General features: G+C 48.5%; 1 protein-coding gene across 1 annotated transcript; it reads left to right on the forward strand.

Annotated features, from left to right (window-relative positions):
- Positions 1-18,997: 18,997 nt before the first annotated feature.
- On the forward strand, positions 18,998-20,108 carry LOC136463935 (auxin-responsive protein SAUR36-like). Its single transcript, XM_066462907.1, has one exon. The coding sequence runs from the start codon at positions 19,146-19,148 to the stop codon at positions 19,734-19,736; it is 591 nt and encodes a 196-aa protein (XP_066319004.1). The 5' UTR covers positions 18,998-19,145; the 3' UTR covers positions 19,737-20,108.

The following is a 20,108-nucleotide window of genomic DNA, read 5'->3' on the forward strand; positions in this document are numbered from 1 at the left end:
ATTCCAAACTCAATATCCCTATCTGGCGGAAGACCAGGTAGCTCATCCGGGAATACATCCGGAAACTCACACACTACCAGAATATGATGAATAGGAGTAACTTCAGTAGCATATGTCACACTTATAAGGTCTGTTCTCCGAGGCAATGGTACTTGGAAAGTACCCTCACCCAGGGGATCCTTAAGGGTAAGTACCCGACTTCCTGTATCTATAACTGCTCCCCAATCCTTCATCCAATTCATCCCTATAATAACATCTAGAACTAGTCCAGGCATAACTATCAAGTTCACTCGAAACTTTCTGCTACCTAATTCAAGGGTTGCCCCTCGAACCATCTGATTGGTCAAAACATCAGCCCCTGCTAAACTTATACGGTAACCATAACCCAATTCTGTGCATAGTTGTTCATGTTTCTGTGTAAATGCTTGACTCATAAAAGAATGCGATGATCCAGAATTAAATAGAACAACTGTAGGGTTTTTGTTGATAGGAAACTTACCAGCGGTTACGAGCTCTCCCTCAGGAATCTCATCCACGGTCGTACTATGCACCCGAGCATTATAGGTCTATTGCTTCTTCTTGTACGGATAAGGACAGAACCTTGAGAAGTGGCCGGGTTGGTCACAATTGTAGCAGGGTCCCCTTACTGTACTAGCAGACCCCACAGCTCCCTTGGAACTGCCCTGTACCATAGTTGCGGCCGTCTTGTTAGACTATACTGCCATCTTGTAAGGCTTCTGGGGTCCCTAGAAATTCTGACCTCTCTGCTATGGTGGCCTGAACCTAGCGCCAGGTGTAGATGGACGATAGGGAGGACGACCTCTCGCAGGTGCTCTTGCTTGGGACGGACCACCTTCTAGGGCTCTCTTGCGAGTCTTAGCTGCGGTGCTGGCATTGTTGTTCTTTTCCTGCTTCAGACAATCACTGATGAAGTCATTGAATCTGGCGCGGGTGTTGGTACCCACATGCTTCATCATCTTTGGATTGAGTCCTCTCTTAAAACTGGCGATTCTCTTAGCATCGGTGTCAACCATGTCGGGAGCATAACGACACAAGTTGTTGAAGGCATACAAATATTGGGTCACGATCTTGGTGCCCTGATTTAACGCCAAGAACTCTCCCAACTTCATCTCGGTCAGCCCAGGTGGAATATAAACTCCATGGAAGGCCTCAGCAAACTCTCTCTACATAATCTGAGCATTTGGAGGGAAGGTTGTGCGATGGTGCTTCCACCACATTCCCGCTGGTCCTTGCAACTGATGTGCAGCATACTTAGTTTTCAATACCTCAGTCATCCTCAACACACGGAATTTATCTTCCATAGTGTTGATCCATTCTTCAGCATCGAGTGGTTCCGTTGCTTCCTTGAATATTGGTGGCCTAGTGTCCATAAAATCTTTGAAGCTGCTATACTGATTCACCCCAATGCCACCACCCTGATTGTTACCGCGCTGAACATTGTTGGCGATAGTACGTAGAAAATCCTCCATGTTCTTCTGAGACTGTTCTGTGTTGCGCTGACTCCCGAGCAACTGTGTGAGGAACACCTCTAGGGTAAATGGGGGAGGAGGTGGCAAATGCGGTTTATGGGGAGGCTCATTGTTGTTGCCGTGGTTTCCACCACCACCACCGGTCCCCGCACCATTAGCACCGGTCTCAGCAGCCTCATAAGTGGTACAGCGAGTATTTGTTATCTGTATATTTCAGCAACAAGTAATGATTGAGCGAAGCTATAATAATTGTGAGTGAATGAAAAATTATACCAAACTGAATTTACTGGAGAGAATAAATTCATACAATAAAACAGAGGCACAATAATCGCATCCCAATTAAAACAACATCACTAATTAAATTACTTTAAAAGCAAACATCATGTCCATACAACCAAATTGCCAGCATACATACACTGGACTTTTATGCGTTCCGATATCGCATTACTAGCCAAGTTCCAATCACATGCCAAGTCTCATAAGTTCAAAGCAAGATACATTAGGTTACATGCCAACAAAAGAAATGTCATCGCGACAGGACCTAGATACTAGTGCAAGACAACTAGCCTACTCCTCGGGGCCATCGTCGAGGTCGGAGACGTCACCATCGCCCCTAGGTGAAACTATAGGCTTGTCCTCGTCGTCGTCGTCGATGTCCATGCCAGTGGCGTCTGGAGGAGCATATGGGCCAACCCTATTATAGAGCGCGTGAAACTCCTCGTGCAGGTTGACGTTGTACTCCTCTAGCTCATCGACCCTCTGCAGCAGAAGGTCCCTCTCGTCCCAAGCTTCATTCCTCTCCTGAACCAACTGTCCAATCATGCGGTCTGCATTGTTGTTGGCTTGAGTCAACGTATGCACCCGCTGCATAGCTCTATCACCTCTCTCAACCGCTTGGTTTCGCTGTAAGTTCATATCAGCCAACTGCTCCTGCAAACTAGCTATAGCACGTGCCTGCTTCTTCTTCTGCTTTCTCACCTTGAGCTTATCATGACTACGCAAGCCAGTCAAAGTCTAGTAGGTACTCTCAAGACCCTCATATGCTCTAATGGCGGTGAACATAGCACTCATAGCATGGTTGTCGCTAGCCTGTCCCTCAGCTAGACCTCTAACCAAGGCACTTCCCTGAGGCTGAACCCAAATAGCATCATGAGGATCATCCCTAGGAAAGGTGCCAGCTAGAGCTGCTGTAAGCTCACTGGGAAATCTGCTCATGATATCCCTGATGACACAGAAAGCTGCTCCCTCTGCACCCTCAATAGGAGTGTGACCCTCAAACTCCAAGTGCCAACCATCCCAATCTAGAGCATCACCAAGGGCAGGAACTGTGATCTCTACCACTGCAAGTCCATCCTCTGCTAACTGGCTCTCATTCCAAGAGTACATCGGCTCTTGACCCTCTGGGTACCCCACATCATGGAGCACTCTCCAAAGCAAGGTCGGCATGCCAAACTCGCTCAAGAAGGTGTCCGTGGTGCAGTGCTCCCTCAGGGCCAATGGACGTCGAGGTGCCCTTCCTCCGGTGGACTTACGGGCGGTCTGCTTCATGCGGGCCATCTGTAGCAAAATTTCTTTTATTACTCCGTGGGAACATATTTTAGGTGATGCAACTTTTATTAAAATGAGATAATCAATTTATAAGGGGAGGAATGCATGACATGAATGAAATGCACAATTAATATGATGTATGTACGTGCCGTACGTTCTCACAAACTTATGAAATAAATAATTTCTAGCGACGAATTCGGTAGCATACAAATGATCTCTCAAATACGTATCTAATATGTTCTATACGATAACATTGTTATGTACCTATAGAAGATTCATTTCAGCCCAATTCCTAATGAATGCATAAAAGCAGTAATTTTTATCTACACGCTCTACACGAATCCCCAGATACATGTACAATGGTAGTAACTACCCGAACCATTGTTCTATTGACGGCATCACCTCATTAGACGGAATACCCACACATGAGATACCTTTGTAAAGCATGCGTAGAACATGTAATTACTCCAGCATCATATAAGCATTCACCCTAGATCGGCGGTGTATCCGATCATGCTCTCACAACTCACACTTACCGAGGCGTAGAGGCAAATGATCCATACACTACCACTCAAACAAGTGGCACTCATACAATAGCACGCCGTATGAGCAACGAAAGAGAAATATGATGCAAGAACCCTAAGTTAGTACTTAATTAAGCCACCTAGAATCCTTAACTGGGCATAAAGGATATGACCACTGGCACACTTTTTAGTTTGGAAATCACGTTTTTCAAATGTCTTTTTGTTTTAAATACATTTGTGAACAGTAACACGCTAAACCATGCTCTGATACCAGTTGTAACAGAACCGACCAATTATACAAAATTAAGTAAGAAAATCATCCGCCAGAGCCGACGATTTAGCAAACTTAAGCCAGTATAACCCGGTAGTCTGTGAAATCACGAAGGATTTCAAACCAACTCACATACTAGCCAAGATTGTAATAAGTTTAGCGGTCACCATCATATATTACATAAAAGTTCGCATCTCAGATACATCAGAGTTTAAACATAGTTATTACAAAACGAGTTCAAATAGAAGTAGCGGAAGCCATTTGTTCAAAACCACACGCACTCACACGGAGTTCAAATACAGTGCTTGCTAATGATCATCTCCAACAAAAACATCAGACGAGACGTAAGGAATGACCATGCCCATGGTCCTAAGCATCACCCATCGTAGGATAAAGGCAGTTGATACAGTAGCCGTAATACATCTGCTCATCTGCAACAAGTGGGAATAAAACCCTGAGCATGAGAAGGTACTCAGCTAGACTTACCCGACATAACCGAAAATAAAGTGACACCAAAGATTATGAAGGGCTTTATAGTAGGGTGGCTGACTCATTTGCAAAAAGAGGCATTTTCAGCATTTCAAGAACCTTTACAAAAGCATTATTATCAAGTTAATTATTATTAACCTGTCGACTACATTTGCACCTATACTAGAGCAAGCATGTGATTAAGCATGTGCGTAAGTGCTTATGCAAAAAGGTGCATCGGATGAAATGAGCACAATGGATATGCTTGAATGCAAGGTAGTCAACATCATCCAAGAACATGTACTACAATCATATGTCATCTACTACATTCTCTTCTACTACTAATATGCTAAGTCAACACATCTCATTAAATGCTTCAAAGATACACCAAAGCTTCACTAATTTCTTAATCACGCATAAAGCAACATTTGATTGAACCCTAATTAATAATAGGTTTGAATAGCAACATCTATTTTCATAGCTTAGAAAAATCTTAGAAAATTACCATAGCACAGTACTACCCTAAGTAGTCTACCATTAAATTTTTATGACATTTGAATAAGTGGAGTAACCTACACAAAAATGACAAGCTTGGACCTAATTATTAGCATGAAAATACTTTGTATTATGAAAAGTGTCAAACAATAGATTTAGTATTTTTCCTAGGTTCTAAATAGTAAATAATCACTGTACAAAAATTATCACATGCATGTTTTATACAAATTTTGCTCTCTAGCAAAAATAATAAAAATCAGCCATTAAAGGCACTTGAACTACATCTCACAATTTTTCTATAGGACATGCATGGCATATATTTTTCCTAGGAAGTACATTACATAAGAAGAATAACACACTTGGAAGCATATTTTTCTGAAACATATAGGTTTTACTACACATTTTACAAGATATCAGCAATATCAAGGATTAAATAAAGCTCTACAGAAAAGTATCTCAAAAATGACATGCAATATTTTTATCATGTAGATCTGGTGACAAGGAACACAACAAAATTTGTTTCAACAAATTTGGGGCCAAAATGAGTACACAAACATTTTTCAAAGTATTTCTCTTCCCAAATAATAAAAGAAAACCAAAATCCATTTTTCCTATTACTACTGGGTCGGTCCGGGGGAACAACTGGCCCACGGCCACTTTCGGCCTGCGCAAACGAGCGAAGGAAAGGTGATGGCCTGGCCTGGGGTTCGGCCCAAGGCCGACCTGGCCCAGCTCGGCCGAGGCGAGACGCCACGCCGGTGTTCCAGACGCCACGGCGGTGCGGGCGCTGCCAGCGGGCCAGCGGCCATTGCCGGCCATGTCCAAGCAAGCGAGCATGCGCGCTGGGTCCCCAAGAAGGTGGTGAACCCGAGCAGGTAACTCAATGGGATGGAGAAAGGACAGAGGAAGCTTTCCACGGTGGGGTCAAGCGCGGTGGCGCCATGACCAACGGCAGCGAAAACGCGCAAGCCGCTATACCTTGCTCCAATGGTGTCCCTGCAGCGAGCACCAGGTGCCGAAGAGCGAGGTGGAGCGAGGTGTGCTCGATTGAGGGCAATGGTGGAGCATCGACGGCCAATTTTGCCGGCGGGGCTGCAGTGGCGACGGCGGCGCGAGCAGAGCTCGGTTCGAGGCGAAGTAGAGAGGCAGCGCGGGAGAGAAAATGGGAAGCACAGGGAGAAGCAGAGCTACGGTGGCTTGAAAACGGCGAGGCGCGCTTGCTTGCGGGGGCCACGGGACGCCACTCGACCGGCGTCGCCGGCATGCGCTCGCCACGCGGCGCGGCGTGCCTGACGCGGTCGGACGCGTGCGCGTGCGGGGGAAGAAGGAAGCCAGCGCGCGAGGTGGGCTGGGCCGAGGCGAAGGTGCGGCGCAGGGTGGATCGTTGGGCCGGCTTCGGCTGGCGGGCGAGAAGTGAGGCGGCGGCCCGTGAAAGGAGAGAAACCATTTTTCAAATTCTATTTTAAGGAATTTTCAAATATCAGTTTTCAAATACCCTTTTGAGCAAGAAAATGACTTTTTTTGAAAATGGCCCAAAAATAAAAGTTGCTTAGAATTTAATCCTCTACAACTTTGCTTTAGGGGTCAACTAAAAATTTTGCATAGATTTTGAATTGGGAAGCAAAAGCTAAATAGGGAGGATTTTTGACCATTTTCAATAAAAATTTCAAATGCATATTTTGTCAAAAGTTTGAATACAAACTTTGCTCTAAAAATTGTGCTAAATAATTCTAGATGATTTACAATTATAGCCAAACATATTTTACTAACCTAGCAAGCATAATTAGGGCAAAAACAACTCTAAATAAGTGTATGCAACATTCATGTTTCACGAGCATGTTTCATATGTTTCGAAGCATGGTTTCAGTTATTATTTACATGATTAGGCATGGATACTTAGGATGCTTTGATGATGCACAATATGCATGATTTGCAGTGCCTAAATGCTTGCATAACACCGGGGTGTTACAGTGGCCTCATCATCATCATCAGCCTGCGCTTGATGAGCCTCAGCCTTCTTCTCCTGCTTGTGATTTGGGCACTCCTTTGCCCAATAACACGTCTTCCCGCAGCGTCGGCAGACGTTGGGGTCGACCTTCTTCTTCTTCTCCGAAGAAGCCTTGCTGCGGCGCTTGCCATCACCACCGCAGTTGGAGGAGGCTTCCCCGGACTTCTTCCTCTGGGCAGCCCACTCCTCCTCTGTCAGCAGCAGCTTGCTGCTGTTCATTGTTGTTGTGGCCTGCTCCATGCGCTCGTCCACCGCCCGTAGACGGTCTGTCACATCATCAATGGTGAGGGTGAATAAGTCCACCATCGTCTCTATGGAAAGAACGATCTGGATATACTTCATCGGCACGGAATGGAGGTACTTGGAGACCGCCTCTTCTTCATCGATGGTGACGCCGTGGCTCCTCAGCTTGCTGATGAGCGTCTGTAGACGAAGGGAGAAGTCCTCCACCAATTCACCATCCTTGAATTTGAGGGTGGCGTACTCCTGCTTCAGCAGCTGGGCCGTCGTCTTCTTTTCACGGTTGAAACCGACACGCATCGCTGCAATGGCCTCAACGCCTCCTTAGCGGAGTTCTTCGTCCTCAACGACTCCCTGTACTCCGATGGCATAGCAGCGAGGATAGTCTCCAACACTGACATATCGTCTTCTTTGTTGTCGGTGCCCTTGTCAATAGTATTTTAGAGTCGTTGGGCTCTGAGCTTGACCTTCATGGTCACCGCCCACTCGCCATAGCTGGTGCGAGTCAGTGTCGGCCAACTGATGCTGCTGACCTCCCGCACTGTGTGCACAATAACCTCCTATCGTGGCTGGGCAGCCACAGCAGCGCCGCTGTTGTCGTCCATCTCCAAACCGTCCGTCATCGCCAGCGATTAATCTGGCGACGTCGCTTGTATGGCTCCGATACCACTTGTCAGCCCCTTGATCTTCGGCACGGGTGAGCCGACCACTCCTCGACGTTGCCGGCCACACACTATGGCTAGAGGTAGAAGAAGAAAAGGGAGAACAGAGCGTACACAGACAGCACAAGCACCAGCGTTGACGGGAGCTCTGCAGATGAGATGGCAAAACTGAACTCGCTCTCTTTACTGAGTTGCAGTGGGAAACTATATATACAACTCCACCCATCTAATCCTAGTATACAGACATGTCAGGCTGTCATGCTGCTATAGTGACTAGATGTGACAGCAGAGCGGACTTTGGCGTCTGCGCCTGTTGTGGCTACAGTGCGGCAGGAGTGCCTTTTGGCGTCTGCCCCTGCAGCAGTTACAGTGCAGCAGTAGAGAGCCTTTTCGACATTTGTCCCTGTAGCACGTTCACACAGAGGTGCAGCAGATTACTTAACACCGGGGAGGCTGCAGCTATATATGTAACTGCTCTGACTTTAATATATTGCGAACATGCATGAACGCCTTCTCCTAATTGAGGGGCGGTTCCGAGGCCCAAAATTTCTCCAGAGCAGATAGCACCTACGACTACGAGATGGAGCTTCAATTCGTCATTATTTAAGACTAGAAAAAAAAAGATTTCTTTCTGATCAGGTACTCACTCGTACAGTCGATCGTACTCTCGAGATCCTTTCGAGGCACTTAGGGCCAAGACAGTGCAAGTTGTTGTTTCAACTTTCAACAAGAGAACCCGATCAACGTCGTCAGTCCCCAGCAACCAGCATGGATCCAAACCAAAGTGGCCAATGGAGTGCACGCAAGTTCATCACCAGGGCCCAGGGGTCTGCGTCAATTTCACTCATCAAATTGCTGTATGTATGGGCCCCTCTATATGTTTATGAACTCTCCAAAAAGAAACTGGCTGTGTACTATAACTTTCAAAAAGGGACTAATTGCAGGGCCCATGTGAGCCTGATAAATCGATCCGTTGCTCGTAATCCTCGTCAGCTCCAACCAATCACTAGGATAAGCTAGCTAGTAGAGTAATCGATCAGCAAACTGATACATAAAGCTTAGCTTAGCTTAGCTTTACTAGCCGTGACGCGAGCCATTTGCCGGTTGTCTTCTCCCTTGTACGCTTGTTTAATCACACAAGTGGCGTTTTGTTTTGCGGGTCCTCCGATCCGCGACTTATCTATGCCAAAGTAAGCGGCCGTCCGTGTCGTCCAGGCTTTATGACCTTATCAGCGGCTGCATCCTTTTGCGCTTTCACGGTAAGTACGGTCAGGGTACGGCTCTAAACTATCGGGGGAGCTCGGCGTTGTCGCGCCACCATTGCGTCGCCGCCACCCACCTCGATCAGACGACCTCACCATCCGGCCGGACCACTACTTGTACGCCGCCGCTGATCACTGGTCAGCTGATGGCATGATGCAAACGCATGGCTCGATCTGGGTCTGGGAATTGAACTCGGATTCAGATCAGATATCACCGGTGCATGCTGCGTAGGATATCAAGAGGGAGGTTTTCTATTGCTTCGATCTGCCTTCTGAGGTGGTTGGCTACTTGTCTGTGAGGTCAGTGGCGAACTGCCGTTTTGTCTGGCTGCTCAAGGCTCAATCTACATATATATATCTCCTCCATACCACTCCGGAATCGCATCCCAACATCGAGTTGTTTAGAGTTTCGCAGTTTCGCTCGAAGGAGAGAGCTGACCTTTTGATCGATCGATAGGGGTTGCCCGCACGTGACAGATCCAGATGCCGCCCTACCAACTAACGGTTCGGGAAGCAGCAGCATAACGCAGTGATCGGTTGTGCAGGGTGCGTGCGTGCGTGCACTACTTCATTCTGCTGTTGGAACGAACCAGGAACCAGGCGTGCATGTTCGTTGCGATTCTTGTCAATGATTTCGACGCCGACTACTGGCCGGCCAGCTGGGTATTAGCGGCGGCTTCACCCCGGAGCCGGTATCTTACGATATGTGCATGAAACATTAAATATAGACGAAAAAAAAACTAATTACACAGTTTAGTTGGAAATCGCGAGACGAACGTTTTGAGCCTAATTAGTCCATGATTGAACACTAATTACCAAATAAAAACGAAAGTGCTACAGTAGCCCAAATTCCAAAATTGGGCCAACTAAACACGGGCTTAGTACTAGACTAAGCCTATCTCCAACACCGAGAGGCAAACCCAAAATGCGTCCCCAACAGTGCTTTGCCTATCCGAAAACACCATCCAACAGCCGACCCAAACCCGTCACCAATTTTGCCTACCGAAGCAATCGATACGCAAAAAAGCATCGCCTCTCTCCTCGCTACGCAAATCTACGCGCTCGCTTCGCTCGCGTCCGAGGTGGCCCACTCCCGCACCGTTGGGGAAGAAGAAGGAGAGGGAGATCCGCCGGGCGCGAGTTCCGCCGAGCCGCAGGCGCGGACGCGAGCTCCGTCGGGGAAGAAGGAGAGGGAGGGGGGCCGGATCCGGGCGCGGACGCGAGCTCCGCCGAGCTGTGGGCGCGAGCTCCGCCGCGCGCGGGCGCGAGCTCGGCCGGGCCGCGGGGGCGAGCTCCGTCGGGGAAGAAGAAGGAGAGGGAGGGGGGCCGGATCCGGGCGCGGGCGCGAGCTCCGCCGAGCCGCGGGCGCGAGCTCGGCCGGGCCGCGGGGGCGAGCTCCGCCAGGCGCGAGCTCCGCCGGACGCGAGCTCCGTTGGGCGCGAGCTCCGTCGGGGAAGAAGAAGGAGAGGGAGGGGGGCCAGATCCGGGCACAGGCGCGAGCTCGGCCAGGGGAGGAGGCCCCGTCCCCGCGCCGCGCTCCTGGGCGCGAGATCTGTCGGCGTCGAGGACGGCCCGCGCGGCCGCGGGGTTGGACGGGGTGCTCGGGGCGGCGCCCGCGCTGCCGGCGTCGGGAAGGCACGGGTGGTGGCAGCCGTCCTTGCCGGGGTCGTCGTCGGAGGCCAGGAGGCAGTGCAGCTGCAGGCTGGAGGTGATGGTGAGCGCCCCGCACGCCGCCCTGCACTCCACATCCTCGTTCCGAGGAGTTCGACCTCTTCGGCTCTGGATCGGGACGTTGAGGATGAGGAAAAGAAGCGTGGGCGTCTGGCGGTGTGTGGGCGTGGATTTGGGTCTGTCTGTTGGAGCGGAGATATCTAGGCCGTGACGTTTTTTTACTGTAGATGACCTATAACAGTGAATGGGTATCGTATTTGGATCCTCTTTGTTGGAGTCAGTCTAAACTAGTAGTAAATGGGAACGCTGAGGGACGTACGGTTCGTACTAGCTCGGTGATATGATGGTTTTCTACGAGGACTCGTTCGGTGATATGGACTAGCGTCTTGTTTAGATTACCTCCAAATTCCAAGTTTTTTCACTCTCTCTTTATCACATTAATTTTTAGCTGCTTGCATGGAGCATTAAATGTAGGTAAAAAAAATAACTAATTGTACAGTTTAGTTCGAAATCACGAGATGAATCTTTTAAGCTTAGTTGGTCCACGATTGGATAATATTTACCAAATAAGACGAAAGTGCTACTATTCATCGGTTTGAAATTTTTTGCAATCTCCTAGTGTTGGGTTTTTTACTAGGCGGCACGGCAGGTTCGTCCTCAATCGTTGCTTCGGCTGGAGAAGACAAAGCGAACCACGGAACAGAACTCCGAGGTCTCCGTACGGTTCCGTACTGCTTCCTGCTGGTCTACTCCAGCTGCCACTCGTTCACTGGCACGACGCGTTTGTGGAGTACAGAGAGTACGTACACTGCACAAAAGTCAGTCTCATCCATCTGTACCCATTTAAGTGGGTTTTCTTGGACCAAATCAAAAGGCCGGGTTTAAAGCGAGTTTCGCCGCTTTAAGTTTCGTGGTTATTGACTCGCATGCAGAGCATTTCTCACGTGGATCATGGCTTCGTCAGATTTCAATTCATCACATCGACATGGAGTTGACTAGCCATAAGATAATTTGTGAAAAGTCTCCCCATAATATTGGCTTATATATTATTTATAAGATACTCCTTCCGTTCAAATTACAAGTCGTTTTGACTTTTTGGTACATCTATATACTATGTATCTAGATAAATAATATGTCTAGATACATAATAAAATGGATGAACCTAAAAAATCAAAGCGACTTATAAGTTGGAACGGGTCAACGGCGGACCCAGAAAATATTTCAGGGGGGCTAAACAACACTGTTGTTTGATCTTAAGTCTCAGCCCCCTACACTATAGAACTTTGGCTAAAAATTCATGGGGCTCCACAGGGGTTCCACTGCTGCGATACGGGTAGGGGGGCTTGAGCCCCCCCCCCCCCGCCCCACCGCTGTGTCCGCCCCTGGAACGAGTGGAGTATGTAACATGAACGTAGTTGTCGGGGACCTAATACTGGGGTACCTAATGAGGTAGAACTAATAACTATCAAACATTGATGCTTCCAAACAGACAAGAATGCAGCTACACTTCTTGCCCGAACGACTGAAGATTGGCTCCGCCTCGCCCAACGTCCCGCGCTGGCTCCGCCTCGCCCGACATCCGAGGGCAGGCTCCGCCTCGCCCAACGTCTGAGGGCAGGCTCCACCTCGCCCGACGTCCGGGGGCAGGCTCTGCCTCGCCCGACCCCCGAGGGTTGGACTCCGCCTCGCCCGACGTTCCGGGCTGGCTCCGCCTCGCCCGATGTCCAGGGCTAGCTTCGCCTCGCCCCACCCTTGAGGGCTGGCTCTGCCTCGCTCGACCCCCGAGGGTTGGACTTCTCCTCGTCCAACATTCCGGGCTGGCTCTGCCTCGTCCGACGCCCAAGGCTAGCTCCACCTCGCCCGACCCCCGAGGGCTAAACTCCGCCTCGCCCGACGTCCCAGGGCTAGCTCCGCCTCACCCGACGACTACACCCTACTCCTTCATAATGATGAGCACAGGGTACGACAGGATATTTGAGTCAACCGCAGTACCGAGGACTATGTCCTGCACGTCTGCAGGAAAGTACCGTTAGGATATGACGGGACGGGCGCTTTAAGCCCTTTCCGGCCTGACAGAGCCCGAATAGTGTTATAGGCGTCGACTTTTGTCTTACAGTGTTGTGGGCGCCGCCGTCAGCTCTCAGACGCAGTGTCTTACAGTGTTGTGGGCGCCGCCGTCAGCCCTCCGACGCAGATCCTAACATAAGCATATGACAACCACTATAATCCAGAAGGGAACTCACATCATCTACAGTGACAGACGTATGGTCACTTTTCTGTCTACTCCCTGTAGGGTCATAGCTCGGCACCCTGGCACGCCTCACCGTTCGCCGGTGTAGGATGGGACGTAAGCACTTGCTGAACGAGGCTAGGGCACGGCCCTGTAAGGATCAACGAATATGCTATCCCTGACACGGTCTGCCATGTCAGCAGGGCAGGCTCAAGGGGAAAGGAAGACCCGGCTCCTTTGAAGGACCTTCTCTACCTCTGGTTTTTTTCTCTTTCTCCCATTTGTAATCTCTGCTTTCCCTTAGTCTATAAAAGGGAGGGCAGGGCGCCCCACTAAGGGGATGGATCGATTCCACACACAATACACAGCCAAACAGCAACAGAGCTCTTGGCATCTTTTTGACCTTTCCATCAGAGACTTGGGACATGTCCCTCTCTCGACCGTTTGTACCCCCTACTACAAACCTTTTTCGGTACTAATAACACGAGCAGCAGCAAACTGGATGTAGGGACATTCTGCCCGAAGCAGTATAAACCTTGTGTCCTTTAGTACACTATCCGAGCCTAACACGCAACAAATATAAATTTACTAGTTGGTGTTTGTTCGAAACATCGACAGTAACACTCATCGTGGAAGCTGGCATGGTATTAAATACTCTCTCTATTATAAATTATAAGATATTTTGGTCTTCTTAGATACATAACTTTTGTAATACACTTAGATATACATTATGTGTAGATACTCCCTCCGTCCTAGGAAGAATACAATTCTCGCTTTCTAGAAATCAAATTGAAATTTGACCAAAATTGATATTAAAAAGGTACTAACATTTATGATACATAAATACATTTAAATTATACTAAGACATAGGTTGAGTCCTTATATAAATCATTATGACCAAAATTATGGGACTTAACCTCCAAACAACTTATAGGTAGAGTCCTTATATAAATTTGGATTCTCTTTTCCTAAACAAACTCTATTTTCTTTTATTCTGAATTATGAGGCGTTTTGATTTTTCTAATAAATGTATCTAGAAAACCGAAAAACGTCATATGGAATGGAGAGAATACTGTACATTAGCCTGTAAGAAAAAACAAGCCCGAAGAAAAAAAAACAATTCCACATTTTATTGGTGGAAAACTAACATAACACACGTTTGGAGAAGTGCCACGATAGCTGAAACAATTGCATTGTTCACTTGAGTTAACCGCAACCCTCGTAATTAGATGTGTGCCATAACAATTGAAAAACACCACTATCCCTTACAACTACGCACTTGACACAAAATGCGCACTAGCAAAATCCGACGTGAGTAATCATTGCTAAGCTCACATCAGATCCGACTTCCCGCTAGCCTGTTCGGGAGGCCGTATCGTATCGTGGATTATTTACTGCTGGCTGGTTTAGTGTGAGAGAAAAACACTGTTCCTGGCTGGAAATTTACGATCGTTTACGAGCAAGCGAACAGGCTGTTGTGAGCATCCACCGTGAAGTTGGCATGATGTTTCTCCCGTACCTTCATTTTTATAATCTCGCGTTCCAAAGAGGCCTGAATACTACCAAAAATCATACTCCCTACGTTCATTCCAACTTTGAGTTTGACCAAAATTATAAAGAGAATTACAACGATTTATAACATCAAATATGTATGCTATGAAAATATAATTGATGGAGAATCTAATGACACTTATTTGATATCATAGATGTTATTATTTTATTATATAAATTTAGTCAAACTTAAAATGCTTTGACTCTCTAACAAAATTGAAATGATTTATAATTTGAAATGGAGAGAGTGCATTCCCTCATTTTCCACATCCTAAAAAATGAGACTACCATAACATTTTTCATAACCAACTGCTCTCTCTGTCCCTAAATAATTGTTGTTTTCGTTTTTTGAGAAACAATTTTGACTAAATATATAATAATAATAATAATATTTATATAACAAAATTAATATCATTAGATATATCATTGAGTCTATTTTCATAATAAATTTATTTGAAGATACAAATGTTGCATGTATTTTCTACAAATCTAATCAAACTTATGGTACATAAAAAACAACAGATATTCAGGGATGGAGGTACTATTTTTGCACCATCACTAAACACAAGAATATCATATTTCTAGCACAAACAACACGCATGACAGCATCAAGATTTAAACCCCACGATTCTATAGGAGGCAACCCCCACGTTGCGCACCCGAGAAACTTCCTCGTTTTAGCATGGCTTTTCTCCCCCGGAAATAAAAAAGAAGATACTACTACCAGCTGACTACTAGAGGCCAGAGGGTATCAGACAGAGTCAGAGACCTCACACACCCAGACATGAGGCGCCTAGCCCAGGTGTACTTCTAGGCCTTGTTTAGTTACCTCAAAATGCAAATTTTGGCACTATGTAAAAAGAAGATTTCCGGTCACATCAAATTTACGGTACATGCATGGAGTACTAAATATTGACGAAATCAAAAACTAATTACATAGTTTGGTTGTACTTTGCAAGACAAACGTTTTAAGCCTAATTAGTCAACGATTGGACAATTATTATCAAATACAAACGAAAAACTACAGTGCGCTACAGTGCTGATGAATTTCAGGCGACGGCCGATTCAGGCGGCAACTAAACGCCCCCTACTTGCTGCCATTGCTGCTCCCAAAATGTGCGAATCCATAAGAAACGGCAGTCACGCTCGACGAACGGAAACCGAATCTGAACTGACAAATCTTCCTGTCAGCCGCCGTGCACGAACGCGGCGGACACGGCCGCGTTGTTGGGATCTCCATGTCGATCACTGGCGATGGCGAAGTGGGATCGGATGCCGCACCGAGTGTCGTCCCCCGGTGAGTGGACTTGAGCTTTCAGCGGGGCCGACCGGCCGGGCCTGTGTGCGTTTTTGTCTCGCATGATACACGCTCGGTTTTGTGGGACGGCGTACCACGCTTTTGTAGTTTTGTCCGCTGGCTGCGTCTCTGAGTCTGCGGTGCCGGCGTACCGCAGGTCTGAGGCTGCCTGCTGGCCTGGGACTGGGACGTGGGTCGCGCGCCTTGCGCTCCCTCGTTCGTTTGTGCCTTACTTTGCCAGATGCCCTTGTCCGTCATTTGAAACGACAGATACCGACGTGTACACGCACACCTTACGTACAGTAACTCGCAAAGAAGTTTCAGCACAACAGCTTACAGTACTGTCCTACTGTGCCACAGAGAAGAAAAAAAAAGTCTTGTTTAGGCTGCGTTTGGATCCACATGGATTGCAGAAGTTAGCTTCTAAAAGTCAGATTCCTATAAGCTGGATTACGAAAGCTGGAATGAGAGGTTGTTTGGATTCACAACTTCTACAGGCTGGCTTATAGCACTGTACAATGTAAAATTACCGAAATGCCCTTACTTCTAAAAGCTGGCTGCAATGTGTGAGCCAAAAAGTGAGGGGCCGATTGGTCAAGTTCAATTTAGAAGCTGATAGAAGCTGGGTGTCCTCAGCTTGCTAGATCGTAGAATCTGAAGGAGTGTAGATTGTATAAGCTGCTTATAAGCTGGAGCTATTTGGATCCCTAGGCTCCGTTCAGTTAGAGGGAATCCGGCCGTAGAACCGTTCCAGCCATTGAAAGCTTATATAAATTTTAGTAAGAAATCCGATCAGGAATTGTTCCTCGGGTTCGTTCACCCGGAAGCGAACAGGGCCTTAGTAGGTTCCAAAATCTGGCTTCCACAATCTCGAAGTACCCAAACAGGCCGGGTGGAATCACATGAACGAAACTATGAAAAACTCTAGTCAGAAATGGATACCTTGCTGGCCGGGTTACCTATTTACCTTGCAGCTCAGAACGGTCTTCCAGGAAGGACGTTTCGAAGTCAAGTACAGAAGTCCACTCTGCGGAGATGGTGCGGTGGTGGGACCGGATCCGCGTCCTGCGCTTGCGCCATCTCAAAATTTTCGATAGGACCAACGGAATTTCACCTTGGGAAGTATATATATATAATTCCGAGAAGACCAACTTGGAATATCCATTCAGGTTAATTTGCAACTTGCCTGTTCGCGTGCGGAATAAATTTATATACATCCCGCTTTTCAAATTACCTCCAAGTTGCTCGCCTTTTCGTGTATACTCTAGGACGACTTCACTGTTGCACGCTCTTTGTTTTTGTTGTTATTTGGCTTGGACCTAACCTGTGCTCAGCAATGGTTCTTTTACAACCGCCTGTGAGCTGGTCGTTATCCTTTACTGCCTCCGTTTTTATTTTATATATACGAGATTTGTTACGGTGCTTGGACGGAACCTTCGGTTCCTCCTCACCGATATTTTCGGAACCATTGATCTTTTAAAAAAAAAGAATTATTGTAATCTACTATAAATAAGGGTACTTAAGTTATTGATACTTCTATTATCTTTGGACGTTGTCCTCTTTGGTCCGGCTCTTGTTGGCCGCCGGTCTGCAAGGGCTCACCGCCGTCTTTCTAATCACTGCCGCCGCCTGCAGAGCTCACCACTACCCTTCCGTGAAACAGAGGAGTTCCTCGTAGTCTAGCAACAACCCTGCATGACCCCTCACACACCCGACGTCCTGTAGCTGCAGCTCCAGAAGCCTGGCCATCGCCCATGCATAAGTCAGAAGCCTGGCCATCGCCTGGCCAAGTATGGCTTCAGGGAAGCAATTGTTTGGGCCAGCGATCGAGATGCCTCTCGTCCTTGGCGCCGTTGGAGATCGATGGTTGCCGGTCGGGACGGGATCCGGCATCACGGCACCGACCATCTGGTCATCGCCGGTCAGGCCGGTTATGCGCCGAATGAAAATTCTATTACACCCTTTTAATAAAAGTGAAGATCAGTTCTGGGCCCACTAAATTTAAGTTTCGGCTCATGATTTAAGTTCCTCTATATTTTTAACCACTAGATCTAAATGAATGAAAGGCTCACGTTATTTCCAAATCAAACATTTATACTGCGACACCTGTTTATCACCGGAGTCCATGGCGACCATCGCCAAACTCCACCAAGAGATTCGGCGGCGGCGATAGATCCCGAGTTAGGAGGCGATACTTCATCGGGTGATGGTCTCGACATGTCGATTCGGTGCCGCCTCTATCTTCGTCCTTCCTTCGTCGTGAGAACGAGCAGGTCTGCAGGCCTCCATCTCGGCGGCACTTGTGGAGGTCTGCAACCGCCATGGGAGAGAGAAGCCAAATAAAGGAGATAGAAAATATATTTTATTCCAAATGTCTGGCCATTAACCATATGGATATATTAATCGTTGCTCTTCCTCTTTCATCCTCACAATGTATATGGGTATATATCTTTGTGACGTTGCATGGACTGCTTTTGGGCACATTGTGGCTGTACCCAACTAAAAAAAAGCTTCATATACTCAAAGTATACGGTGAGACATGCACGGCGCACCCATGTACGTAATATAATGTTGTAGTATTGTTCATTTTATTAAAAAAAAACTAGTTCCATACACTTTTGGATATATGATAGAGGTGCTATATAGAATATGTGCAAGATATATAGAGAAAGATATGTCAAGTTTGGAGAAAAGAAAAAGATATGTCAAGTCAAAGAGAAAGAAGATACGACCGACGTCTGTGTTTAGTATATGGATGAGAAATTTGGCAAATGTTCATTGGACCACGTTAGCATTGATTTGTTCCACTTACGACTGAAGAAAAAAAAAAACAGAACATTTGAGAGCCTTGAGCCATATGACCCCCCCCCCCCCCCCCCCCTCCTGGCGAGAAAAAAAAAAGTTTAGCCAACCGAACGAGGTTGAGCCGTCCCGCATAGTACGGTGCTCGGTGCACCGTGTGTGTATCACACCGTCCAAAACCACCAACCGGCAACGGGGCGGGACCGACGAGAGCCCGGAGGGTCGCCACCTCAAGCGAATCTCTCCATGTTCCACACAAAACCGCGCTGGAATCACGGCCAAAACGATCAGAATCGCCCCCTCGCTCTCGCTCCGGCTCCCCCACTCGTCCACACGGGCCGAAGGCGGAGTCAGCTTGCACCCCACACGCACGAAGCGCTCCTGCCGCCCGCGCCCACACGCCATTCCGCCGCGCACAGGCCACGCACAGGCCGCCGCCCACACAGCACACCGCCTATAAGACAACCCGCGCTGTCGCGCACCCTTGCCACCGGCCACTAGGACGTCGCAGCTTCCACGCCTCCTTACGGTTTATCCAAGCACGCGAAGCACAGCGAGAAAGCGGAGACCTTTGCGCGAGTGCGCTCGATCTCGTTCTAGCTCCAACAAGCAACAGCAGTAGTGGTATGCTGACGAGGCGGCACGGAGGGTTCCGGCTCGGCCGGAAGCTGCTCAGCGCCTGGCGCTGGGTGCTCTGCCACCGCCGGCGCCGCCGCGGCCGCGGGTACCTCCGCCTGCAGCCGTGCCAACAAGGACGACGAGGCAGCAACAAATCCCCGTCGACGTCCCCCCTGGCGGATGCAGCGGTGCGCGCCAAGAAGCAGCAGCAGCAGCGCGATGAGTCTGGCTCGCCGCGGATGCTCACGTGGGGGCGGTCGCTGGCGCGGCGGATGAGGCTCCTGCGGCGGCGTGCGGGAGGGGGGAAGGACGGCCGGCTGCTGGAGGACGCCGCGGCGGAGGCCACCACGCCCAAGGGAAAGGTGGCCGTGTACGTGGGCGGCGCCGAGCCCGGGGGCGAGTCGATGATGCGGTACGTGGTCCCCGTGGTGTACTTCAACCACCCGCTGTTCGGGGAGCTGCTGCGCGAGGCCGAGGAGGAGTTCGGCTTCCAGCACCCTGGCGGGATCACCATCCCGTGCGCGGCCTCGCGGTTCGAGCGCGCCGCCGCCGTGGCCGCCGGCGGCGGCGGGAAGAAGGTGCCTGCTGGATGGTGGTAGCAGCACGTGGCCACACGGTGGCCGGTGTACATACACACATGCATGCCCCTCATCCTCAGCCTCTGCCTCAGCCCTCAGGAGGATCCCGATTCCTATGGCATGAGGACAGATCCTTCTTTTTTTCTCTCTCTCTCTGTCTTTCTCATTAGTTTGACTTTTTTTTGCCCTCTTGCCCCGTTTCCTTGTGTGGATTGAGCATGTGCCCCATGGGATGCGAGGAGGATGCATAGTCGTAGTTTGAGAGATGAACAAGGTTATTTTCGGGTCAGCAAAAACATGTTCTGATATGATTCCCCCCAACTTGCAAGTCCATGTTAGAAAGCATGCATCAAATATGTACGTCATGTGTGTTCTGATTCTCTTTGCAACTAA

This window comes from Miscanthus floridulus, chromosome 7 (genome assembly GCF_019320115.1).
Source record: "Miscanthus floridulus cultivar M001 chromosome 7, ASM1932011v1, whole genome shotgun sequence".
Taxonomy (NCBI): domain Eukaryota; kingdom Viridiplantae; phylum Streptophyta; class Magnoliopsida; order Poales; family Poaceae; genus Miscanthus; species Miscanthus floridulus.